The sequence below is a fragment of the Humulus lupulus genome, chromosome 2 (assembly GCF_963169125.1).
Source record: "Humulus lupulus chromosome 2, drHumLupu1.1, whole genome shotgun sequence".
Taxonomy (NCBI): Eukaryota; Viridiplantae; Streptophyta; class Magnoliopsida; order Rosales; family Cannabaceae; genus Humulus; species Humulus lupulus.
The window spans coordinates 122,920,377-122,946,473 of record NC_084794.1 but is presented as its reverse complement, the minus strand read 5'-3'; the positions used below and the strand labels follow the sequence as shown (position 1 = coordinate 122,946,473).

The 26,097-nt window shown below is 36.8% G+C and overlaps 1 protein-coding gene across 1 annotated transcript; it reads left to right on the top strand.

Annotated features, from left to right (window-relative positions):
- The first annotated feature begins 8,169 nt into the window (after window positions 1–8,169).
- On the top strand, window positions 8,170–9,170 carry LOC133818449 (ethylene-responsive transcription factor 3-like). Its single transcript, XM_062251335.1, has one exon. The coding sequence runs from the start codon at window positions 8,439–8,441 to the stop codon at window positions 9,105–9,107; it is 669 nt and encodes a 222-aa protein (XP_062107319.1). The 5' UTR covers window positions 8,170–8,438; the 3' UTR covers window positions 9,108–9,170.
- The last annotated feature ends 16,927 nt before the right edge of the window (window positions 9,171–26,097 follow it).

Sequence of the window (26,097 nt, the reverse complement as noted above, 5' to 3'; positions counted from 1 at the left end):
AATGATGATTTCATCTCTTTTGAATTTAGTGGTATACCGCCAATCCTTAGCCTCTTCTTTGGTCATTAAATGAACTGTAAGATCACTAGAGATTTGGCAATCTCTGCAAGTATTCGCTAGACTCTTAGCGTAGCTTTTGTGCCACTCATCATAAGAGATAGTTTCATAGCCATTTTTCTAGAATTTCTGAAAGCAATTTAAGGCTTGGAGAGAAGAAAAAAAAGATTGAAGTGGAGAAATCAAAAAGAAAGAATTTCGGTAAAATGATGTCCTTATTAGTAAGTTTTAATATTTATAAGATTCAATTTATTTTTTAAAAAAGGAAGCAAAGAAAAAGGAAAATTTTAAATTAAAGAAAAATAGTTGTTGATGGGATGTCAAGTGGTACAAATGGAGGATGGTTTAATTAATGTGAAAGATGTGTGCAGAAAATGCAATCAAGAGCAGTTTTTGGCAGTTAGACTTTGTTCTTAAGAAAATTGTACCTAGTTTACGGTTAAGAACGAGAGGCGATTGTGAAGGCATTTAGCCCAAGTGGTAAGTAGGTTTGCTTTTTAGTTCATTACAAGGATTATGAGAATATGATTCATGATTTATTGAAATAAATATAAAAAATAATGCCATGTGAATTACATTGTGTCTATTTAGTTTGAAATCATTCCCAGGTGTAAAGCAAAACACACATTTAGCTAAAATAAAAGGCGAAGAAGTCGAAGGGGAAGAATGAAAGCGAAAGTTGAAGCCTCTGATAAAAGGTGAGAGCCTCTAAGAATCAAAGGAGGATAAGGAGAGGCGGGAAAAGTTGGTGCGTGAAGGCAAGAAAAGAATTTTGAATGGAACACATGGACGAATGAAAATGAGTATTTGTAAATTCTTTTTCCTCCTCTTTCTCTATAAATAGCATGATTGTTAATTCATGAGGGGATTCTTTCCCGTCTTTAAGATACTACTACTTTGTTGAAATTGTGAGAAGAAGACAAAAATACTAACTTAAGCATCAGAGAGTTTTCTTGTAGATATTTTTTTTTGTGTTCTTTTTTTCATTTTAAAATGTCCAAGAACACACCCCATGGTTGATTTACTCAACTGAATATTGTAATGATCTTGAGTCACGACAGGAAGATTCAAATCAAATCATCTTAATATAGAAATATTATTGTTTGCCAGATTTTGCCTAGAACACTAAGACAAATGCAAGAATGTGATGCCCCAAAAAATAGTATCAAAATATAAATATATCAAATTATAAAATTTGAAACAAATGTGCAAACATCGAATTGAGTAACTTACCACTCAATTATCTATGCAATTGTGTCAAAAACCAAATGACAAAAACGAAGTAAGTTATATTCCCCAAAATAAAAAATGAAGTAAAAAATCATTCTTCAAGTCATGTTCTAGTGATCTCAATAAAACACACACACACCTTCATCAATAATTATGACCACTTGTTCATAAAAGTTTTAGGCTAAGTGAGTTTCTGGAACTATCCTAACTATTAGAGCACTCTCAATGAATGTTCTATTCTATTTTTTTTCTTCTTCAAATATATCACTTAAACTTTATTTTTTCTATTTTACATCAAATATTTACATTATACTATAATGAGTTTCTTCATTTATTCTCTATATTTTTTTACATCATTTAAATAAATATAATATAATTAATATAGAAAGAGAAAAAAAGAAAAAATAATAAAATAATTTTAACTCAATTAATAGTTCTCTCCACATGTAGAGTAAATATTATTCATTAAGGTAAAAAATGTGTAAAATAACTTAAACTGAGCTCACTCATTGAAAGCTCTTTTTACCATTTTACTATAGGGAAATTTCATGTTATATGCATGATAACTTCGTTAATTTTTTTAATATACCAACATAAGTTACTATCCCAAATATATGACAATTTCAATTTTTTAGACAAAAATACCCCTAACATTCAAACACCAATTTTTTCTCTCAATCCAAACTTTCTCTCTCTGACATCTCTCATTATCTCACTCTCTCTCTCTCTCTAACATTCTAATCTATTAGATCTCGAAAAAATACCAAAATTAAAAAGAAATCATCTGAAACCGACATTTTAATGAAAAAATATAAACCTCTAATGTTTTCGTCAAATTTCAGTGCAGAACATCGAAATTGCATCGAAAAATCATCGTTTTGAACAAAAATCAAGTTTTCATGATTGCATCGCAACAACATCGAAACATCATAGATTTTGCATCGAAACACCATCGATTTGGCATCGAAACACCTTTGATTTGGCCAAAAAAACAAGTTTTCATGATTGCATCGCAAGAGCATCGAGACACCATCAATTTTGCATCGAAACACCATCGATTTTGCATCGAAATACCATAAAAAAAGAATTGTTTTGGCCAAAAATTATGTTTTCATGATTCCATCGCAATAGCATCGAAACATCATCGATTTTGCATCGAAAAAGCATCGTTTTGGCCAAAAAAATAAGTTTTTTATGATTGCATCGCAAGAGCATCGAAACACAATTTATTTGCATTGAAATTGCATCGAAAAATCATCATTTTGGTCAAAAATCAAGTTTTCATGATTGCATCGCAACAACATCAAAACACCATCCATTTTGCATTGAAACATCATCGATGCACCATAGATTTTCATTGAAACACCATCGATTTTGCATCGAAATTCCATCGAAAAAGCATCATTTTTACCAAAAATAAAGTTTTCATGATTGCATTGCAACCGCATCAAAATACCATCGATTTTGCATCGAAACATCATCGATGCACCATCGATTTTGCATCGAAACACCATCGATTTTACATCGAAAAAGCATCGTTTTGGCAAAAAAACAAGTTTGCATCGCAAGAACATCGAAACACCATCGATTTTGCATCGAAATTGCATCAAAATACAATCGAAAAAGCATCGTTTTAGCCAAAAATCAAGTTTTTATGATTGCATCGCAATAGCATTGAAACACCATCGATTTTGCATCGAAAAAACATCATTTTGTAAAAAAAAAAAACTTTTTATGATTGCATCGCAAAAGCATCATTTTTGCCAAAAATAAAGTTTTCATGATTGTATTGCAACAACATGTTGGATTAGCTTATACATGATCTTTATTTATTTTCATGTATATCTAATATTAAACAAATTAATACGAGATAGCCTAAAACATGTTTCTAAAATTGAATTCAAAGAGAAACAAATAATATAATACTTACAGTATACGCAGCGGAATTAAAGAGTCATTCCTTCAATTTCTCTAACTCTTGTATCCTCTCTGTCGCAGAGTATTATCAAGAAACTGAACCGATCTTCTATTTTCTTCACAATCTTCCAATGTATCCTTAGAACCACCTAGACTAGTGTGAGCAATTCTCAACACAGGAGATAGATATAGAGAGAAGAAGAGAAAATAACAAAGTGGCTTAGAAAATGACTTGTGTTTAAAGAGCATCTAAAACTATCAGAAAATCTGACTTGTGACTTATCAAACTTCTTTTTTGACTTCTCTCTAAGCACTCCTTTTATAGACTCAATTAGACCATTTAATTTAATTAAAAAATCAATAAAATAATAGCAATTTTGAAGCCCTAGGTCGAAATTATCATGGGCTATAGGCCCGTGAAATTTCTCATTTGATTGTAAGCCCATTGGACTTAAAATCAAGGTCTGTATTATTTTCTATTGATTTAATTAATTAAATAGTTATTTAAATCATTTATCAAATTAATTATTTATAATTTGAACCTTGATTTAAACTTATTTATTAATTTAGATACCAATTTATCTTAATTAATAAATCTGCCATAATTTCTCTTTTCTTCTCAAAATTACACAACTCTGTGAAACTATCCAAAATTAACCTGGTCAACTTTGATAGTTCTAATTGATGATTAAATCAATTAATTGAGACTATCTAGATGATTTTATCCAAGGTACAATGGGGACCATGGGCCTATGAAATAAAGCTCCAATAAATTATCACAAATCTAACAAATATATTTACTAACTTATTAATTCCTCGTGACTCCACTATAGACTCGGAATTGCACTCTTGAATTCATAGAACGCTCTAATACAAATATAGATATGCTATTAATTATCCATTGTTACAACCATAATTGTCACTCAATCCTCTATAGACGATCTACAATGAGATAGGACTAAAATACCGTTTTACCCCTCATTGTATTTTATCCTTAAAACACTTAGTTCATTGTAAATGATATTTCAATAAACTAATTTAATTACTAAAATGAGATATCTATCATTTAACACCTTGAACCAAACTAAAAGGAAACCATCGTTTCACTTCTTCATCAGAAGCTATAGATGTTCATATCTATGATTAACACTCCCACTCAATTATACTACCGAGTTCCCAAGATGTAAGTATGGGCTAGTCCGTAGGGTAAGCTGGTAACGAACAAGTCAAAGAACTCAAATAATACAATCAGTTAGAATACTAACCACTCAGAATTGAGATTGAATTGACCTATGGTCAACGGTATGATATGACTAGAATAGATAATAACGGTATGTTTACTTATCTTATCAACTGTCAATATTTGTTCAGTCCGATGTAATAAATACATCCGATCTTATCTATTTTGCTAATGTTATGGAAAGAACATAACACTGTAATGTGTAAGTAGATCATATCGTAGATTGGCAAGTCAGTGTAAATCCTATGCACTGACTAATCTTAGGACTAACTTATTTTGAACATATAATCATATTTATATTCCACTGTGATTACGTCACTATAAATAAGATTAGCTATATGCTCGGGATTTAATAGAAGTTTATATTAAACAAATAATCATGAAAATAAAACATGTGAGCAAAGTGATTGACCAAGTCAAAAAATGATTTCTATTCTTTTATTGATAATAAAATGAGATTACAAAGAATTTGGGTTTTAATTAGGGCATAAAACCCCAACACAACATCGAAACACTATCGATTTTGCATCGAAACATTATCGATGCACCATCGGTTTGCATCGAAACATCATCGATTTTGCATCGAAAAGCATAATTTTGGCAAAAAAAACAAGTTTTTATGATTGCATCGCAATAGCATCGAAACATCATCGATTTTTGCATTGAAATTGCATCGAAAAAGCATTATTTTGGCCAAAAATCAAGTTTTCATGATTACATCGCAACAATATCAAAACACCATCGATTTTGCATCGAAACATCATTGATTTTTGCATCAAAACATCATGAATTCTGCATCGAAAAAGCATTGTTTTTGCCAAAAATTAAGTTTCATGATTGTATCGCAAGAGCATCGAAATTGTATCGAAAATGCATCGTTTTGATGCAATTTAGATGATTTTTTGATGGTATTTCGATGCAAGATCGATGATGCTTCGATGCTTTTGTGATGCAATCATGAAAACTTTTTTTTTTGGGCCAAAATGATGACTTTTCGATGCAAAATCGACAGTGTTTCGATATTGTTGCGATGCAATCATGAAAACTTAATTTTTGTCCAAAACGATGCTTTTTCGATGCAATTTCGATACTTTGCACTGAATTTTGACGAAAACTTTGGAAGTTCATATTTTTTCACTCAAATGTCGGTTTCAAATAATTTTTTTTTTTCATTTTGGTATTTTTTCGAGATTTACAAGATTAGAATGTTAGAGAGAGTGAGAAAGTGTGAAAATGAGAGATGCTAGATAGAGAAAGTTTGGATTGAGAGAGAAAATGAATGTTTGAATGTTAGGGATATTTTTGTCTAAAAAATTAAAATTGTCATATATTTGAGATAGTAACTTATGTTAGCATATTAATAAATTTTACTAAGTTATCATGCATATAACATGAAATTTTCCTTACTATATTTTAAAAAATAAGCTAGTTTTCCTCTTGTGAGTACTCTAGACAAAAGATGACCATTAGTGGAAGTTGAGCTTCAACACATTCTATTGTATACTTATACAATTATTTTACCATTCTGTAATTTTCTTTATTTCTATTAGAGATTTAGCTTCCAAATCTAAATTGCTCACTGAATATCTCATAACTTATTTAGCTCCCACATATGAAAAAAATGTATATATTGCTCATTGTGCATCTCCGAATTCAATGAGTTAGTAATCTTATTGGAGACATTCAGAGATAGTAAAACAAAGAGAAGACAACAAACTATGCCAAAACAAAAAGAAAAAAAATAATAAATAATTTTTGTAAGATAATACCTTTCTTCTCTTTATTGTAAATGGATATCACCAATTATTGTCATAACATATATATTTTTAAAAAACTTTTTTTATTATTTTTTTAAATAAAATATAGGGGCTTCTTAATTACTCTCGGAGAATGAGCGCATGTTGATACCCATTGTGTTTTTGGTGAGTCCGTACAAAAATATTTGCAACACGTCCAATCCGAATAAATCATCTAAAATAATTTGAAAAAATTGACAAAATATATAACTTGAAAAATTCAAATTTTATTTCAAACTGTTCAATTATTATATGAGAAATTATAGGAAATGGCCAAGAATAAAGCCATCAAGAAACTAATGTCCTCATTTTTTAAATTGTAGATAAATGACCCTTTTACATTGTTGATTATCTAAATTGCCATTTTTTATAATTTATTTATTTATTTAGGATTGTATGACTTTAATACAGTGATATATGTATATTAGTTTTGTTTAATTAGTTTTTATTTTAAAGTTATATTGATTTTTTAAAGTTTTTTATAGGTTGTTGGTATATTATTTTCCAATTAATGTATATGTTTTTTATGGTAAGGTATATAATTTTTTTTTGTGATATTTAATTTATATTTTATTATACATAGTGGTAGTATATAATTTTGTATCATGATATATACATTTTAATGGTAGTATATAACTTTGTTAGCATAGTATATACATTTTTTAGTAATAATTTTATAAGTTTTGATGGTATATTATTTTTCAACTCAGTATATATATTTTGTGGTATGGTATATCATTCAACAACCCATAAAAAACGAAAAAAAAAATCAAAATAACTTTAAAATAAAAACTAATTAAACAAAACTAATATACATATACCATAATATTAAAATATTTAGAATAAAATAATAATTTGTTAAAGGGTGTATTTGGTAATATGTGATATTGAATAGATGATTAGACTATTTTACTACAAAATTAAAAACATAGACATTTACTTACTTTCACACAACATCAATGGTCATTTTGCACCATGCCCCTTATAATATTGAGCGCCCTTATAATATTGAGCGGGTTGAAATTTTTGGCAATCCACCTAATGTAACCTGACCCGCCAAATTAAGGATTTGTCTACTTTTTAAATTTTTTAATTTTATAATTACTTAATTATTAATTATACATATATAAAACTAAATTCAAATTAAATGTTTTTATAAAAAATCCTATATTTTGAATTAAAAATTATTTTAGTTACAAATACAAACTAAAAATAGAGAAAATAATACAAAAAATTAGTGAAAATAATTTTTTTAAAAAAAAAAAGTTTCGGTGGCCCGCCCAAACTAATGATCGAGTTGAATTTTTTTTTTTTTTTTTTAATTGAGTGTGTTATGAATTGAAAAATAACAATCAGATTATAAGTTTGAGTTTGTCAAAAACACATCCAAACCGACCAACGTTTTTTGCACATATAATTTAATATTTTTTATATAGCTGTGTATCTATAATAGGTACCTCATCATCTTTAAGAAAGTTTCTAATAATTTATGATACATTTCAAATAATGTACTGGAAACGAGATTTTGTTAGCGGTTGTTTTTTTATTTGGGTGCAGATACAAAATATTAAAATATATATATATATATATTATTCCCTTCAAAAATATTTTGTATATCAAAATATAAAAAATACAATCCCTTTCAAAAAAAAAAAATATATAAATATAAAAAATACAAGGTACTTCATAATTTTCCTAAAATATATTTATCTATATATAATAGATAAAATATGTCTCTATCATTTGATTATTTTATCTATTTTTATCTGGCCAATTTTGTAATTCCACATTGGGTTGCGACACTCACATATAGGACACGTTACTCACCAAAATTCCAATAATGTCACACACTCAAATTCGAATGGACATAAAGAGGCAAGTGGCAATTAGGTCATTCTAATTATTCTATTTTTTAATTTATTACCAATACAAAAAGGGAGAAAATCAAGCGATGAATCCGGGTTTTCTTTTTCTCGAGAAAGAAAATGAAAGAAAGAGAAACAAAATCAGATCGGCAAATCACAGAGTGGTAGAGATAGAGAGAGAAACCACCAATTCTTATAGACAGGAAGCTTAGCTAACATGAAGAGCCAATAACAAAGCAAGCGTTTTTATATTGAAACCCCTAAATATTTTCTCACTTCCATCTTATCTCTACCTCCTCCGATTCCGATCCGATTCCAAATCCGGCCAACCCCATGCGGCGAGGAGGAGGAGGAGGAGGAGGAGGCAAAGGCACAGATCCACTATTATCAGCCTCAGTGAGACCGCGAATCCAGAAGCGTCCGGAATCGAAATTACCGGTCCAAGAAATCAGATTCAGAGGGGTCCGGAAGCGTCCCTGGGGCCGATTCGCTGCCGAGATCAGAGATCCTTGGAAGAAAGCCCGGGTCTGGCTGGGCACCTTTGACTCGGCCGAGGAGGCGGCTCGAGCCTACGACGTCGCAGCTATCTCTTTGCGTGGGCCCAAGGCGAAGACCAACTTCCCTTCGCCTCACTCCGGCCCAATCTACCACCCTGATTTCCACGACGAGAGGGTTTCGTCTAAGATCGACGTTATTCAGGCGAGTCGGCCCACTTCCAGCAGCCTTAGCAGCACCGTCGAGTCGTTTAGTGGGCCTAGGGTCTCGGGCCACCACGGTCAACAGCAGAAGATGCCTCGGCAACGGCCCGTTCAGCCTCTGGGCCAACCCGATGAGTGCCACAGCGACTGCGACTCCTCGTCGTCGGTAGTCGACGACAACGGAGACGATTGTGTGCTCATGTCATCATTCCGTACCATCTTGCCATTCGATTTGAACCTTCCGCCTCCAATGGACGGTCCTGATTTTTGTGATGATTTACATGCCACCGTTTTGTCTCTCTGATATATATTGCCTGTGATTTATAAGATATAAAGAAAGAAAGAAAAAAAAATTGTCCCTTTTTCACTTCTGTTTCTTTTTTCTTCTATCTTTTTCCATCAAAAAAGAAATATGAAAATTTAGGGGGTTAATCAGTCTATATTCTTATCCAAATCTAAATCTAGATTTTAGTCCACTATATTATAGGTAGTGAAACTCATTTTCAAAAACTCATTTTTATATATGAATAAATTTCACACATTTTCTAATCACAAACTACTTAATCCTTAGCACTTTGTGGGGGAGGAGAGTGTTTTTTTGTTTTTGTATACAGATTTCTCTGTTGTAGAGTAGAAATCCTGGGTTTCTCCCACTTGATTGTGCATATGGGTATTGTCTGTAATTTTTAAGCCAATAGATATGGTTACCGTTCAATTATAGGATCTGGTCTCAGGTTTTCCACTTTGATGCGATCCTAAGTTTTATAATATTATATTCTTGTGTATAAACATTAACCATTTACAAACAATAGTAGTTCTAATTTTTATACTACCAAGTCTTTTGATATGATTTGTAATTATGGTTTTTTTTCTCTTTCAGAAATTATGTTTATGGGATAAGAACATATTGAAAAAACCATGAAAGAATATGGAAATGGGGGATGATCCTGATTGGTATCTTGAATAGAAGGCATAGGCATGGTAAGTATAGGGTTGAGTGTCGATAGGGTTTTTTATAAGAACCATTTATTATTGCGCATGTGATTGCTGATTCTTGTACTCTACTGGTTGAGTACTACATGCCCAACCCAATAAGTTCCATATCCCTTAGTTAGGTTTGGTTTTAGTTTAAAGCTACCCCCTTTAATGCATTTAATGGGAATTATTCAAGGAATTTCAAGTGAGAATGGGCATCAGCCTCAAAACCCAGGGCTGCTTATTGTATAGTTGAACTCATTTCAGATTGGATTACAACCAACCAAAAGATACTCCTCCCCTTTCATTGTTATTTGTTACTTAAGGTCGAATGGTCATTTACTTTTCTTGTTTTTCTTCTAACTTTAGGCTAAAAGAAGATAATTTTCAGGCTTCGTGAAAGATTAATAATTTTTTTTTTGAACAAAATCATACCCTTATTCAACTGGATTATCAACTTTAGGCATTGGCAATATTGCCTGGTTGGGATTTAAATTGAAGACGCATGGAGGAACGAAGAGTATAATTCTTTTGTTGAAGTTTTTTTTTTTGATCCGAAAAGGAAATTGTATTAAAACACAGAAGCTAAAATGGTTACCACAGGAGGGTAACCCTCCCATAAGGAAATAAAACCAGAAATTTCAATGTTTAAAGCCAAAGCTGCCACACTATGAGTAGACTTATTTAAATATCTAGGAATCCAAAAAAGACAAGTAGTACAAATACAACAAAGAGGGGGCTAAAATCCCAGAACATATCCTATCATGATTGGTTATATATAAGATGTTTCTAACTCCCCAAAATTCCAAATAAGACTTGCAAGATGTTTCTAACTCCCCAAAATTCCAAATAAGACTTAGTTTCTGGATTAGGTGACATAAGGGCATTATTAGATTATTATGTGTTAATATGTGATTTTGTTGGATACTCATGTAATTATATGAATTGCACGAGTTATATTATGATACGACTAATTAAGCATGCTCAGGTGTATTAAATGTGTGAAATATGCCCGTTTTTATTTAAATGGGCATAATTGTAATTTTGACATGTTGATGGTATAATTGTGATTATATAATTGATACCACATTATTAGGTGAGTATATTTGAGATATTTGACAAGAGTCAGTCCTTTTAAGCAAGGTAGCGGTTTGGTCACAATGTAGATTGATACCCGGCTTCGGGCGAGCCAAAGAGTATTTTGGTAATTCGATGAGTTGCCGGGAGTCATTTTGCCCTTAGTGAGCTTTGAGAGGAAAGTAAGTGGGGGCATTTTGGTCTTTTGGACTATTTGAATGTATATGCTAGTGGCTGAGTTGATAAACTCTGAAAGACAGAAGTCACCTTCCCTTTCTCTTTACTCTCTCACGTATCCACTCCCTCACTCTCAAAGTTCTAAGTTTTTGAAGAGAATTGTAATTCTAGAGCTTGGAAACAAGCTTGCTAAAGGAACTTGGAAACAAGCTTGCTAAGGGATTTTGCACCAGTTAAGATTAGGGAAAAAGTTAGGGAAATCGTTTTAGCAGAGGTAATTATGTTTTTCTTAAGCTTTTGGTTTTGTTTTAAAAGTTTTGAAAGAATTTTTTGGGATGGATTTGGGGTCAGTTGCGATTTCTGGAATCGTTGGATTTTGAGTTTGCAAGGCCGTGCCGTGACTCAGATGAACTCCCTTGCCTCAAACCGCCTTAGCGCCGCGACGCTAGGCGGGCTGCGCCGCGACACAAGTGTAGGGACTTGTGGGCTCTCTACCTAGTGGAGCGTCGCTATTCTTTTAGGGGCGCGTCGCAACTCAAATAGGGAAAATTGAGGAAGATGAGTTTTGGGTTGTGGGAACCCAAACCTAAAGGCTTGAGAATGGTTCTTGTAACGCCCTGGATAGCCAAGACCGTTACACATGTGTATTTTAAATAGTGCTAGACTCTCTAAACGAATTTCTTGGCCATAAATGTGTAACTAAATGTGCTTAACGATTTAGAGTTAAAATTTTTGGTCAAAATGAATAACCATTTCATTAAATCGTTTAATTCCATACATGGTGTTGACCGCGTTTTTAGCCAACGACGTGTGAACGTTAAAAACGATAAAACCTTCAAGAGAAAATAAACGACACAGACGATTTTTATAGTGGTTCAGCCCCAATGTGTTGGTAATAGCCTAATCCACTTAGAGTTGTGATTATAGATCTGCACTCAAGATCAGATGAACCTGAGCCAACTGAGTTTCTTCAATGCATATTACAAGAATACAAGAATTCTCTCAAATACAAGTACTCTCTCTCTCTCTAGAAAATTAGAATTCGAATCAAAAGTCCCCTTTATGATGCCATAAGCCTTGTATTTATAGGCTCAGGATTGTACAGATGATATCCCCATAATCAAGATATTTTATTATTCTCATTATATTTAAATTACAACAATATTCAAAATGTAACAGTACACCAAATTTGTGGGATAAATGAGAGATTCCCGCGTATGCCAAGACCGATTCTTGTTGAAGCCGTTTATGGGAATCTTGACGTAGTCCAGCTCTATCTAGTTGATCCATATCACCTTCAGTCTGGTCGGCCACACCTTTACTGGGCAGACATGCACTTAGCTAGGCAGACATGCACTTAGCTGGGCAAACATGCACTTGACTGGTCGGACATGGTCATGAACGATCGGCCAAGTTCATGCCTGGTCGGACAAAGTCATGCCTGGGCAGGTAAGGTCATTCCTGGGCAGACAAGGTCATTCCTGGGCAGACAAGGTCATGCCTGGGCAGACAAACACGTGACTGGTCGGACAAGGTCATGCCTGGTCGGTCATGACACTTCTCAAGCCAGTCAAAATTCTTCATCGGTCTACTGGGTTACTCCTAAGCCAGATCACTTTATCACAACTCTGAGGAGCCAATATATTTTTTGACTATTAATGTGCCGTTTACGGACCATGCACTGCCACTTGTCACCTCTATTGCCACGTCATCAATCTTCAATTTTTGGGGATAACACATGGGATCCATAAATAACACTTAAAATGGTTAATTACAACTCAAAAGTTACAACAAGACGACCTAAGTGACAAAATAGGGTTTGGCCCTAGTTCTTCTAAGAAACCCCGACCGTGATGGTCGAGCAGCCGCATATGTACATGTTGCCACCAAAGCTCTCCAACTCATGGCTGGTCCAACTTCCCTTTCCCCTTACCTGCACCACAAAGCACCTGTGAGCCAAGGCTCAGTAAGAAAACTTACACATGATCATAAGCAGTTAGCCACATATTACAAAATCATAAATAACATGCCTAGCAGTAATAACCTTACTCATGCATGCATTCTATTAAGATAAGTGACTACAATGTCACACTGGTGCTCGTTGCCCTAAATACGTGACCATAGAGTCACATCGGGGTTGCTGCCCTAAATAAATGACTATAGAGTCACAACGGGCCCGTTGCCCTAGGATATGGGACAATAGAGTCACCCGGGGCTGTTGCCCTAAATACATTACCATAGAGTCACATTGAGGCTGGTGCCCTAAATAAATGACTATAGAGTCACAACGGGGCTCGTTGCCCTAGAATATGGGAATATAGAGTCAACTTGGGGCCCTTTGCTCTATCCTCTGTATAACCAGCCTTAGAATTGGTCGAACGTACCTAGGGCTTTAATTTTCCAATGACCATAGGGCCGGTCAAGCGTATATCACGCTCCTCATTAGGCCTAACCATATCAGCTTGCGCTTCGAGGGCTATTGCTGCCCTTGACTTATAAGTCAAGCCTTTCGGTCGGTGCTCAACGCGCTATTGTCGCCCTTGACTTATAAGTCAAGCCTTTCTAAATCAAATAATGCAAACAAGCATACATCATTTAACAATTATCCAGTTATAGAGCATTCAAACATGCTTAATCAAACAATCACATGCATAATCATAATCGTGCTCATTCACAAGGGCCCGAGCCCTAATCATATCCATATTGAACAACCGAGCCAAGGCCTAATCACATATATCACGTATTGGGTGTAGTTTTCTTACCTGTGGTCCAAGCACAAGTTAATTAACAACGATCCCGTCCTGAGCCCTAGCGGTACCGTAGTCACAACCATAATAAGTAATATCCATCAATATCAAGTAAATAAAGACTTCTAGACTGAGTCCTAGCCTCCGGGACCTCGAATTTTACTAAATCGGGTGGTAGAATCCTTCCCGAGCCCTTAGGTTTGAGATCCCGCCACCTAAAACCTAATTTGGCCAAAGTCTCCAATTTGAGCTGCAGCGCTACTCACAAGCGCCGTGACTCTCCTCAAGTCAGAGAGCCCAACCCTCATTTTTTCTGGACAAGGGCCGCGATGCAATGGCGATTCAGGGAATTATCGTGGCCTGTGAGTTCTTAAGGGTCGCGGCGCCCCAAGAACAAGGCCACGGTGCGACCCTGCGTACCTAGTTTTTCAAACACCTTCTTTGAACCAATTCCCCCAGAATTCACCCCAAAGCAGTATCTAACCCATAATTGAGTCCCAAAACACCATCAATACATTTTAAACATCAAAACCCAACCTCAAATTGAACAAACTATCCACTAAATACAAAATAATAACTTTGAGGTCCAAAACTCAAGAACACTCTAAAACCAAACCAAATTTAAGCAAAGAACAGGGATTACAACTTACCTCAACTGAGAATTACGACCCTTGAGATGTTTCCAATTCAATCCTTAGCTTCAACTCCTTCAATAACCAAACCAAGCTCAACTCCAAAAATTTCAAAGAACTCGACAACTAAGGGAGAGAAAGAGAAAAACGAGAGAGAGAGAAGGGAGAGGGAACTAAGTTTGTGTTTTTCTTGTTTCCTACCTTTGAAGGAACTCAGTGACTAAGTCACTACTAGGAAAGAAAGGACCAAAATGCCCCTTGCTCAATCATTACTCATTTAATGCCTCAAGGGCAATATCGTCATTTGCCACACTTCCAGCTAATCTCAATTAATGCCACATAATTCCCATTACTTCCAATATCCTCAAATAACCACTAAATAATTTTCCATTACCCGATAAATCCTGGTAATGTACTAAATGACCAAAATACCCCTAAGCTCACCCGATGTGGTTCAACTAACCCAGGAGCATGATATACACTTGAATGCCCCATATGGCCACCTGGAAAATAAAGCACAAGATGCTCTGAGCTAGGTCTAAGGCTAGTTAGAAAGGAATAGGGAAATGGGGCCCCGGTGTGACTCTATAGTCATTTATATGGATTATAGAAGCTCGACTTATAAGTCGTGGATGGAATTAGCGTGCAGAATGCAGGCCAAGATGCCAAGGCCAATATAGAAGATCAACTTATAAGCCGTGGACGACATTAGCATGGAGAACACAAGCCGAGATGGCAGGGCCAACATAGAAGCTTGACTTATAAGCTATGGAAGGCATTAGCATGCAGAACGCAGACTGAGATGGCATGGCCAACATAGAATCTCGAATTATAAGCCATGGACGACATTAGCGTGCGAAACGCAGGACGATATGGAAGTGCCAACATAGAAGATCGGCTTATAAGCCATGGACGGAATTAGCGTGAGGAACGCAGGCCAAAATGGTGGGGCCAATATAGAAGCGTGGTATACGCCAGCACAACTCTATAGCCTCTTGGAACATGGAGCACGGTGCTCGCTTGATTGGCTTTGTAGTTGTTTCCAAAAGGAATAGTGTTATGTGCAACACCAGTGTGGCTCCATGACCGGTTGAGTATATTAAATACATTCACAAGTATGGTTATTACTGCTGGGATTCAGTAATTTGTTAATTAATTGCTTATGAGCATGATTATGTTTTCTTGATGAGCCTCGACTAACGATTCTATATGGTGCAGGTAAAGGAAAAGAAAAGCTGGACCAACCATGAGTTGGAGAGCTTCAGGGGCGGCGTGTAGATATGCGGCTTGCTCGACCGCCACGACTGAGAATATCTGTTGGAACTAGGGTTGGACCCTAATTTCGCCACTTAGGTTGGCCTTTGTACTTATCTTGGATCTGTAATAGTTTTTAACTCTTTTGGGATCCCATGAATCAGACTTAAACACTTTTTTGTAAAATGATTAATGTTTGGCCGAAAATTTTAGTACCTAACCCTTGTGTTAGTTTCAATTACAAGTTTTAAGTCCAAATGACTCATTTAGCAAGTTAAGCACTTTTTAATTACACAGTGTAACAGTCCGGGATTAGGAGGGCATTATAACTTGGTATTAGAGCTGTCTAGGTTTAAGGGTTCCTAAAGACTGGCCAGACATGTACACTCATCGCTAAAGACAAGCTCAACTTAGGGTGTGGTAACTATTAATGTGGCTATGTGCTTAGTTGCTTAATTAAAGTATATATGTCTTATCTGCATGCTTGAATAGGAAGCATGAGTTATAATGATAGGTCTTGGCCCTTGAAAACTATGTGGATGAAAAAAGACGTGCTTATTAGCACTACTGCTATTATGAATGTTAAAGAAATTCTTATTAGCACTGTTATTTGCTTATAACTGCTATGTTGCTACTTCTGATAGCTAAGGTGATGCTTATAGCATCGTTATTTGCTTGTTAATTCTAAGAACATGCTTAGTAGCACTATGAGTGAGCATGAATATGAAATGATATGCTTAATAGCATGGTTGGTATATGTGAAAGCTATTGAACTGCTTATTAGCACTGTTATTGCATGTGTGTGCTTATCTGTTCGGTTTTGGGATCGCGGGGTGGTGTTGGGTTCCGATATCATTGCCTGATAAGCCGAGTCATTGATTGAGACAGACTTGTAAGTATGCTCCAAGGTGTTCAGATAGACTTGTCGGCTGAGAAATACAGGCTAGAGATGAGAACCAGGTTCAGAACCCTCCACCAGCCCCTGAGAACTGGCAATAGATGCTTGCTGAAATGTAAGCCAGACTACAGAGACAAGAGGATGAGATCTACTTGTTGAGATAGCAGCAGGTTCCAGTAGGGAATGTCATGCCAATTGTGGTACTAGTTTCGTAGCAGCAACTGAGGGCACAGAGAACAAGATTTGGCGTGAGAATGCGACCAAAAGGGACACAAGGAGGGCGGGACCTCCCTTTACAAGATTTGGTAAGGGCGGAGGCCCTAGTGACCAGAAGAGAAAGACCCCAGACACTGTTACAATTACAAGACAGAAATGAGGCCACTAGGTATACAGATTAGCCGCCAGGGCGGCAATGAAAGCTGGATGACTTATCCAGAATGTGCTAGATGCAGGAGAAGCCATCTGAGTGAATGCCGAGCGAAGGCATGCTTTTTATGTAGTAAAGTCGAGCACCTTAAGAAAGAATGCCCGAGGGTGAATTAGGAAGAACCAAAGAAGGCATACAACTTAGCTCTAGCTCGTTGTTAGCATTGACACAGTCTGATGCAGATGCTAGTCCCTCAGTAGTGACAAGCCAACTTTCTAATGCTGGTATATATTATACTGTATTGATTGATTATGGGGCTACACATTCCTTTGTATCTAGTAGAGTGACTGATAGGTTGTGTAGACCATGTGAGTATTATGTTGCGAGATTTAGGATATTATTGCCTATCAGGGATCTTGTAGTCTTTAGGAGATGGGTCAGATCATTATCGGTAGAGGTGGATAGTAGGGAATTATTAGTGGATTTGATTGAGCTGGTCATGGATGACCTTGATATGATTCTGGTTATGGATTGGCTAGCCAAGTATGAGGCAACCATAGAATGTAATAAAAAGATGGTAACCTTTGAACCTGAGGGTGATGACTCGTTTGTATTTGTGAGATCTGTGCATGGACCCCGTATTCTTACAATATTAGCATTAAGGGCTAGAGACCTATTGTGAGGTGATTGCATAGGATTCCTAGCTAGTATGGTGGACACCACTAGGGTTGTGCCAATTGGACCCGAAGAGACCAGATTAGTTTGTGAGTTTCTGGATGTATACCCAGAAGAGTTACCAGGGTTCCCGTCACATAGGGAGATAGAATATTTTATTGAAATGGCACCAGGGACAGAACCAGTGTCTAGAGCACCACACAGGATGGCTCTAGCAGAATTGAAAGAACTAAAGGTACAATTAGAGGAGCTACTTGATTTGGGTTTCATCAGGTCCAGTTTCTCACCATGGGGTGCGCCAATTTTATTTGTAAAGAAGAAAGACAGTTCTCTGAGGATGTGTATCGATTATAGAGAGCTGAATAAGCTGACCATCAAGAACAGGTATCCACTACCAATGATCGATGATTTGTTTGATTAGCTACAGGGAAATACAATGTTCTCAGAGATTGATTGTAATGCCTTACTACCCAGGGACCGTTCCAGTGTGCATTTTAAACAGTGCCAAACTCGCTAATTGAGTCATTTGGCCATAATCGTGTAACTAAGTATGATTAGCGGTTTAGGGTTAAATTTTTTGGTTAAGATACAACATTTCACTAAAATGTTTACTGTATACATTGGGATCCCAAAAATATAATTTAATGGTTAATTACAATAAAATATTTACAACTAGACGACCTAAGCGGAAAAATAGGGTTTAACCCTAGTTCCTCTTTAAACCCTCGACCGTGGTGGTTGAGCAGCCGCATATGTACACATCGTCGCCTAAGCTCTCCAACTCAAGGATGGTCCAACTTTCTTTTGCATTTACCTGCACCACATAGCACCTGTGAGCCGAAGCTCAGCAAGAAAACTCAATATGCTCATGAATAGTATTAACATGTTACTAAATCATAATAGGCATGCCTAGCAATAATAGCCCTATTCATGCATGCAAATAAGTCCAAATAATGATGGTGGATCTTGCCCTCTTGTATGGATGACTATTAAGTCAATCCTAATCAGATGAGTGAATAACACTTTGAGATTCTGATAATCATGCTGGGGCTTGTAGCCCTAATTAGATGAGTGACTGATGAGTAAGTCACTAACTTAAACCAGATGAGTGACTATGGAGTCACAAACTTGAATCAGATGAGTGATAGATGAGTGAGTCACTAACTTCAACCATATGAGTGACTGATGAGTGAGTCACTAACTTGGGCTCCACACCCTTAGCCATGTGACGATGCAGTCACCTAGGTTTTTGGCTCTGGCTCTAAGTAACTAGCCTTTAGACTAGACAATCGCTTTTAGTTTTCATCGAACTTGAGGTCGGTCAAGCATTAATGCTCATGATGATTCATTCAATGCTTATGTCGATTAGATCGAATCTTTTCGGCTTGTGTTAAACACGATAACATCGTTCTTCACTCATAAGTCAATACCATACGACCAGTGCTCAGTACTATTTCCGAACTTGACTAATGAGTCACAACTTCACAGTTAATACCGACATCATTGCCGATTTTGACTAACGAGTCAGTGCCACTCACAAGTAAGCAATGCATCCAGGCATATATCATATGTCAAATATCCAAATGTAGGGCATTCAACATGCTTACTTAACAATCACTAGCATAATTATGATCATGCACAATTACAGAGACTCAAGCTCTGATCAATCTCATATTCAATATTCATGTCATGCCCTAATCACATGTTTCTCATGCTTCACATGCATCACATACTGGGTGCAGTTTTCTTACCTCTGGTTTGAGCGAGAAATAACAAATGAACGACCCTTGAGAACAATCAATCCTTTGACCCCTTAGCGGTCACCTAGTCATAACCAAATATAACTTCCAATTAATGAAATCAACAATAAAAGGTTCTTGACCTAAACCTCACTCCTGGAACCTCGAATCATACTAAAACGGTTAGTAGATTTGATCTTGAGCCTTAGGAATTGAAACCCCGAGCCAAAATCCCTTGAAAGTGCCCAAAATATGAATTAGGAAGAACAGGGTAGCGCTACAGCGCTGCCCCCCTAGCGCCCCAGTGCTACAACCAGAGCTGTCTGGCCTTGGATAGTGCTGTAGCGCCTTCCCTTGGGTATTATAGCGCTAGGACCAGGTTGAAACAGCCCTGGTTCTTCCTCCTTCGAGTTTTCCAATTCCAAGCTTCACAAACTGATCCCAAACTTCATTCAAACTCCCAAATGAACCAAAATATCCACTCTACAAGTCTTAGTCATCAAAACCTAATAAACCTTTGCCAAAAACTCCCATCAATTCTCAACTATCCAACTCAAAATCCCAACTGAAAACCAAATTAAACACAGTAGAAAACCAGAGTTTCAATGGCTAGAAACTTACCTCAAGCTCATAATCACACCCTCTTTAATGGTATAACATAACCCTAGACCATCAAGGTTCAACTCCCTAGCTTGGTTCCTCAAATGGAGCTTCAAAATTCAAAGAGAAAAGAAGAGAAGAAGATGATCGGGAGAAGAAGGAAACTATGCTCTGTTTTTGCAAGTTTCTACAGCCTTCAATGGTTTATATCTATCCTTAGGTGAAAAGACTAAAATGCCCCTAGGTCATTTAAAGTCTTGGTAAGGCTACCAAGGGTAAAACCGACCTTTCTCCTCTAATCCCGCTAATCATAATTAACGCCATCCAATTCCAGTTATTCCCAATATTCTCAAATGATAATAAATCATATCCCATTACCCTTTAATTCCCGGTAATGTACTAATCCTCAAACTACCCTGAGACTCACTCCGAGCCCTGAGATTAACCCCGTTATTACCAAACCGATAACTTGCATTCAAAGATTGTCTCTTGCCGAATGGCTCGAACAAATCCACATTATGATGGAGTCTTACTCATAATTCACCAACATGCATGAAAATATAAAAATGTGCCCTCAATGGGTCAAATTACCGAAATGCCCTTATAATGAAAAGTGGACCCATATGCATGCATTTATCATCATATAATAATATAATTCACGGAAACATGCATATAATCATTTAATGGCATAATAAATCAATTATGGCCCTCCCAGCCTCCTAATCAAGGCCCTAAGCCTTATTAGGAAATTTGGGTCATTACATTGATGTTCAATCTGGTTATCACCAGCTGAGGATCAAGGAGGAAGATATATTGAAGACAACCTTTTGTACTAGATATGAGCATTATGATTCTTAGTCATGTCATTTGGATTGACTAATGCCCCAACAACTTTTATGGACCTGATGAACATATTGTTCAAGGGTTACTTGGATAAGTTTGTGATAGTCTTCATCGACGACATCTTGGTTTACCCTCAGGCAGAGGCAAAACATGAGCAACATCTCTGATTGGTATTGCAAAAAGTGGGGAGCATAAATGGTATGCCAGGTTCAAGTAATGTGAGTTCTAGTTACCTCAGGTAACATTTCTCAGTCACACTGTTAATAAAGACGAGATAAACGTGGATTTGACAAGATTCAGGCAGTTAGGGATTGGCCAAGACTAAGAAGTGCTTCAGAGATCATAATTTTTCTTGGATTGGCAGAGAATATGACTAGACCAGGGATAGAAATGGTGGTGGGCCAGTTAGCCAATAACACCTTATAGTCTATTCTCTTGGAGAGGATTAGGGAAGAGTAGATGAATGATCCTCAGTTGTGGCTAAGGACTACATTGTTTCAGAGATGGGTTTATTGGTATACATTGAGCGGATTTGTGTTTCGATGGACTTTGCTATCAGATGAGAGATTCATAATGAATCTTATACCACATCGTACTCGCTCCATCCAGGAACCACAAAAAATGTATTAGGATTTGAAATCTTTATATTGGTGGCCTGGGATGAAGAATGATATATGATTGAACATGTGGCTAAGTGCCTAATGTGTCAGCAAGTGAAAGCTGAATACTTGAGACCAGCAGGGCTATTTCCCAAGACAGGGCTATTCCTGAATGGAAGTGGGAGGACATTACTATGGACTTCGTAGTGGATTACCCAGGACAGTGGACCAGTATGATTCGATATGGGTTATTGTGGACAAATATACTAAATCAGCTCACTTTCTACCAGCCAGGACGAACTTTACAGTGGATCTATACGCTGATCGTTATGTAAAAGAGATAATACGCCTTCATGGGGCTCCTAGGTCTATTGCGTCAGATTGGGACCCCATCTTTACTTCCAAGTTTTGGGGAGATCTGTAGAAGGCTATGGGAACAAAACTGAAGTTTAGTACCGCCTATCATCCTCAGACAGATGGAAAATCTGAGAGGACGATTAAGATATTGGAAGACATGTTGCGGTTATGCGTTCTGGACTTTGAATGGTTCTGGATTAAGTATTTACCATCGATTGTGTTTTCCTACAACAAAAACTACCAGTCGACTATTGGAATGACTCCATATGAGATGTTGTATGGTAGGAAATGTAGATCACCCATCCATTGTGATTAAATGGTGAGAGGAGATATCTGGATCCTAAAGCAGTTTAGAGGACCAATAAGGCTATTGAGAAGATTACAGCTCGGATGCTCGCTTCTCATAGTAGACTGAAGAGCAACGCTAATCCAAAGCGTAGAGAGGTTAGGGACTATGTTTTCCTCCATGTTTCACCTTTAAGAGGAGTAAAGCAGTTTGGGAAGAAGGGCAAGTTGAGCCCTAGGTTTGTGGGACCTTTTGAGAACCTGGAGAGGATTGGTCAAGTAGCCTATAGGTTGGCTTTACCCCCATCGCAGTCAGGGGTTCATAATGTATTTCATATTTCGTTGCTTCAGAAATATGTCTCAGATGTAACTCATGTGTTGAGTTATGAGGATCTGGAGTTCCAGACAGATTTTTCCTGTAAGGAGCGACCAGTTAAGATCTTGGATAGAAAGAACAAAGTATTGAGGAACAAAACTAAACCGTTGGGGAAGGTATTATGGAGGAACAACAAGGTCGAGGAAGCGACCTGGGAATTAGAATCAAATACGCAGGATCAGTATCCTGAGTTATTCAGGTAAATTTTGAGAGTGAAATTTCTATAAGGAGAGGATAGTTGTAATGCCCCAAAATTCCTAATAAGGCTTAATGCTTAGATTAGGGGGGCATGAGGGCATTATTGGATTATTATGTGTTGATGTGTGATTTAATTGGATATTTACGTGATTATATGAATAGCATAAGTTATATTATGATATGACTAATTAAGCATGTTTAGGTGTATTAAATGTGCGAAACATGCCCGCTTTTATTTAAAGGGGGCATAATTGTAATTTTGACCCACTGAGGCTATAATTGTGATTATATGATTGAGACCACATTATTATGTGGATATATTTGAGATATTTGGCAAGAGTAAGTCCTTTTGAGCAAGATAGCGGTTTAGTCACAATGGGGATTGATACCCAGATTGTGGAGAGCCAAGGGGTATTTTGGTAATTCAGTGAGTTGTCGGGACTTATTGGAGTATGAGTCATATTTTGGAAAAAATAGTGATACTTTGGGATTAACGGAATCAATTGTGAATCATAAGAGTAATGTGAGACGGGAGTGTAAAATGACGATTTTGCCCTTAGTGGGCTTTGAGAGGAAAGTAAGTGGGGGTATTTTGGTCTTTTGGACCATTTTAATGTATAGGCTAGTGGTTGAATTGATAAACTCAAAAAAACATAAGCCACCTTCCCTCTCTCTCTCCTATCTCACGTATCCACTCCATCTCTCTCAAAGTTCTAAATTTTTTAAGAGAATTGTGATTCTAGAGCTTGGAAGCAAGCTTGCTAAGGGATTTGGAAGCTGTTAAGCTTAGGGAAATAGCTGGGGAAACCATTTTAGTAGAGGTAATTATGTTTTTCTTAAGCTTTTGGTTTAGTTTTAAAAGTTTTGAAAGAATTTCTTGGAGGTTGAGTTTCAGTTAGTTTTTAAGATTATTTATTGGATTTCGAAGTTGCACAGATCGTTATTATGGTAAAAAATTGTGTTTTGGGAAGGATTTGGGGTAAGTTGCGATTTCTGGAATTGTTGGTTTTGGAGTTCTTGTGGTGCCGCAGCGTTGTTCTTGGGGTGTCGCGGCTGTAATGTCCCAATTTCCTAATAAAGCTTAGTGCCTTGATTAGGAGGCCAAGAGGGAAATAATTGATTTAATTACATTATTACGTGATAATATGCATGACTATACGAATTATGTGAGTTATATTATAATTTGAGTGTATTTGCATGTTTAAGTGTATTAAGCATGCATGTGGGCCCGTTTCTTATTGGGAGGGCATTTTTGTAATTTTGGCCTGCTAAGGGCATATTTGAATATATATGCGTTATATGTTGAAACCACATTGTTATGTGTATATAATTGGGTTATTCGGCACGGGGCGATCCTAGGGAGCAAGTTAGCGGTTTAGTCATAACAGGGTCAAATACCCGGCTCGGGGCGAGCCTAGGGGTATTTTGGTAATTTAGTGCATTACTAGGGATTATCGGGTAATGGGAAAATTATTTGATGACTATTTGAGGATATTGGAGGTAATAGGAATTGTGAGGCGCTAATTATGATTAGCGAGAAAAAGTGGCTAAAGACGGTCTTGCCCTTGAGAGCATTAGGGAGTGAGCTATTACGTAAGGGGCAATTTGGTCTTTTCATGCCAAGAGAGTGACTTATTCACTAGCTTACTTCAGGGGAAGGAAACAGAACAAAGGGGAAAACACTCTGCTCTCTCACCATCTCTCTCTCTCTCTTGTTTCTCTCTCTATCTCTTGAAGCTTTTGGAGTTTTGATCTTTGTTAAGGAGAAAAGCTGGGAATCAAAGGGGAATGAAGCTAGGAATTTATTAACAACAACATAAGGGGCGTGAATCTTCATTGAGGTAAGGTGGTGCTCTGTTTTCTTGGTAAATTCCTGCTATTGTTTAAGTGTTAGCAAAGTTTTAAGCTTTGGTCGGGTTTTGATTTGGGTTGGGGATTTGGTTTGGTTTTTGAGGTGTTTGTACTCCTAAACAGGAGTGCACCATACACTTGTCTGACCCAATGGTTGTGAAAACTTCAAAGCGCCATGTACATTGGGCCAGTTCCAAGCTGGTTATACAAAAGATAGGGCAACGGGCCCCGGGGTGACTTATTAGTCCCATATCCTAGGGGTGGACCCCAATATGATTCATTAATCATTTATTTAGGGCAACATGCCCTGGTGTGACACTGCAGTCACTTATCAGAATAAAATGCATGCATGAGTAGAGTTATTACTGCTAGGCATGCGTATTATGATTCTGTAAAATGTTATTAACTGCTTATGAGCATGTTTTCTCGCTAAGCCTTGGCTTACGAGTGCTATGTGGTGCAACTAAGGGGAAAGAGAAGCTGGACCAACTATGAGTTGGAGAGCTTCGGTGGTGACGTGTACATATGTGGCTGCTCGACTACCATGGCTAGGGTTTCTCAAAGGAACTAAGGTCCAACCCTATTTTGCCGCTTAGGTCGGCTGTTTTGTAACTTTTGAGTTGTAATTACCCTTTTGGAACTGTAAACAACTTTGTAAATGTTTATTTTGGGATCCAATGTATGAATTTAACGTTTTAATAAAATGATTGTTCTTTTCATCCAAATTTTTTAACTCGAAGTCGTTAACCATGTTTGTTACACATTTATGGCCAAATGACTCGTTTAGCGAGTTTAACACTATTTAAACACACAGTGTAACGGTCATGGACATCCAGGGCGTTACAACTTGGTATTAGAGTGTGCCAAGGTTAAGGGTTCCTTAAGACTAGCTGGGCATGTACACTCGCCACTAAAGACAAGCTCGACTCAGGGTTTGGTAATCATTTATGTGGTTATGTGTTTAACTGCTTAAATAAGTATAAATGCCTTATGTGCCTGCCTTATTAGGAAGCATGAGATATTCTGATAGGGCCTAGCCCTTGACTGCTGATATGATTATTTGCTTGCCTGATCAGTGATAAATGAATGCTTTACCTGCATGCTAGAGTAGAGAGCATGCTATTTATGCTGGTAAGAGCAAGGCTTATTTAATTGATGCGTGAATTTTATGGGCATGTATTTTAGTACTACTGTTATAGGTGAATGCGTTGTTGTTTGGTTTTCCCCATGGGAAGGCTTTTAGATGTGAACGTCATGCCTAATGGGACAAGTCATTGACTGCAGACGAACTCAGTGGTTATGTACCCAAGGTAGTCAATGGGACCCAGTGGTGTTTTTGTTGGGGATAAAATTATAGCCAAGGCCAGAGCCCTCCGCCTACCCCTTAGAATTGGTAGCAGGTGTTTACAGACATGCAAGCAAGATTGTAGTGGAAAGAGGAAGAAATCAGGTAGTTGAAGTTGCATGTTCTAAAAGAGAATACTTCTGCCTTTGTTATGCTAGTAGTGACACCAGTTTTGGCTTAGCCTAGGGTTGAGAATAGGTGGGAATCAATATATGAGAGGTTTCACAAACATTACCCTCCAATTTTTGAGAGAGGCCAAGATCCATTCAGAGCTGAACAATGGATAGGGAAGATCAACT

Coding starts and splice junctions, on each gene's coding strand:
- LOC133818449 (XM_062251335.1), top strand. CDS start 8,439: ATGCGGCGAGGAGGAGGAGGAGGAGGAGGAGGCAAAGGCACAGATCCA.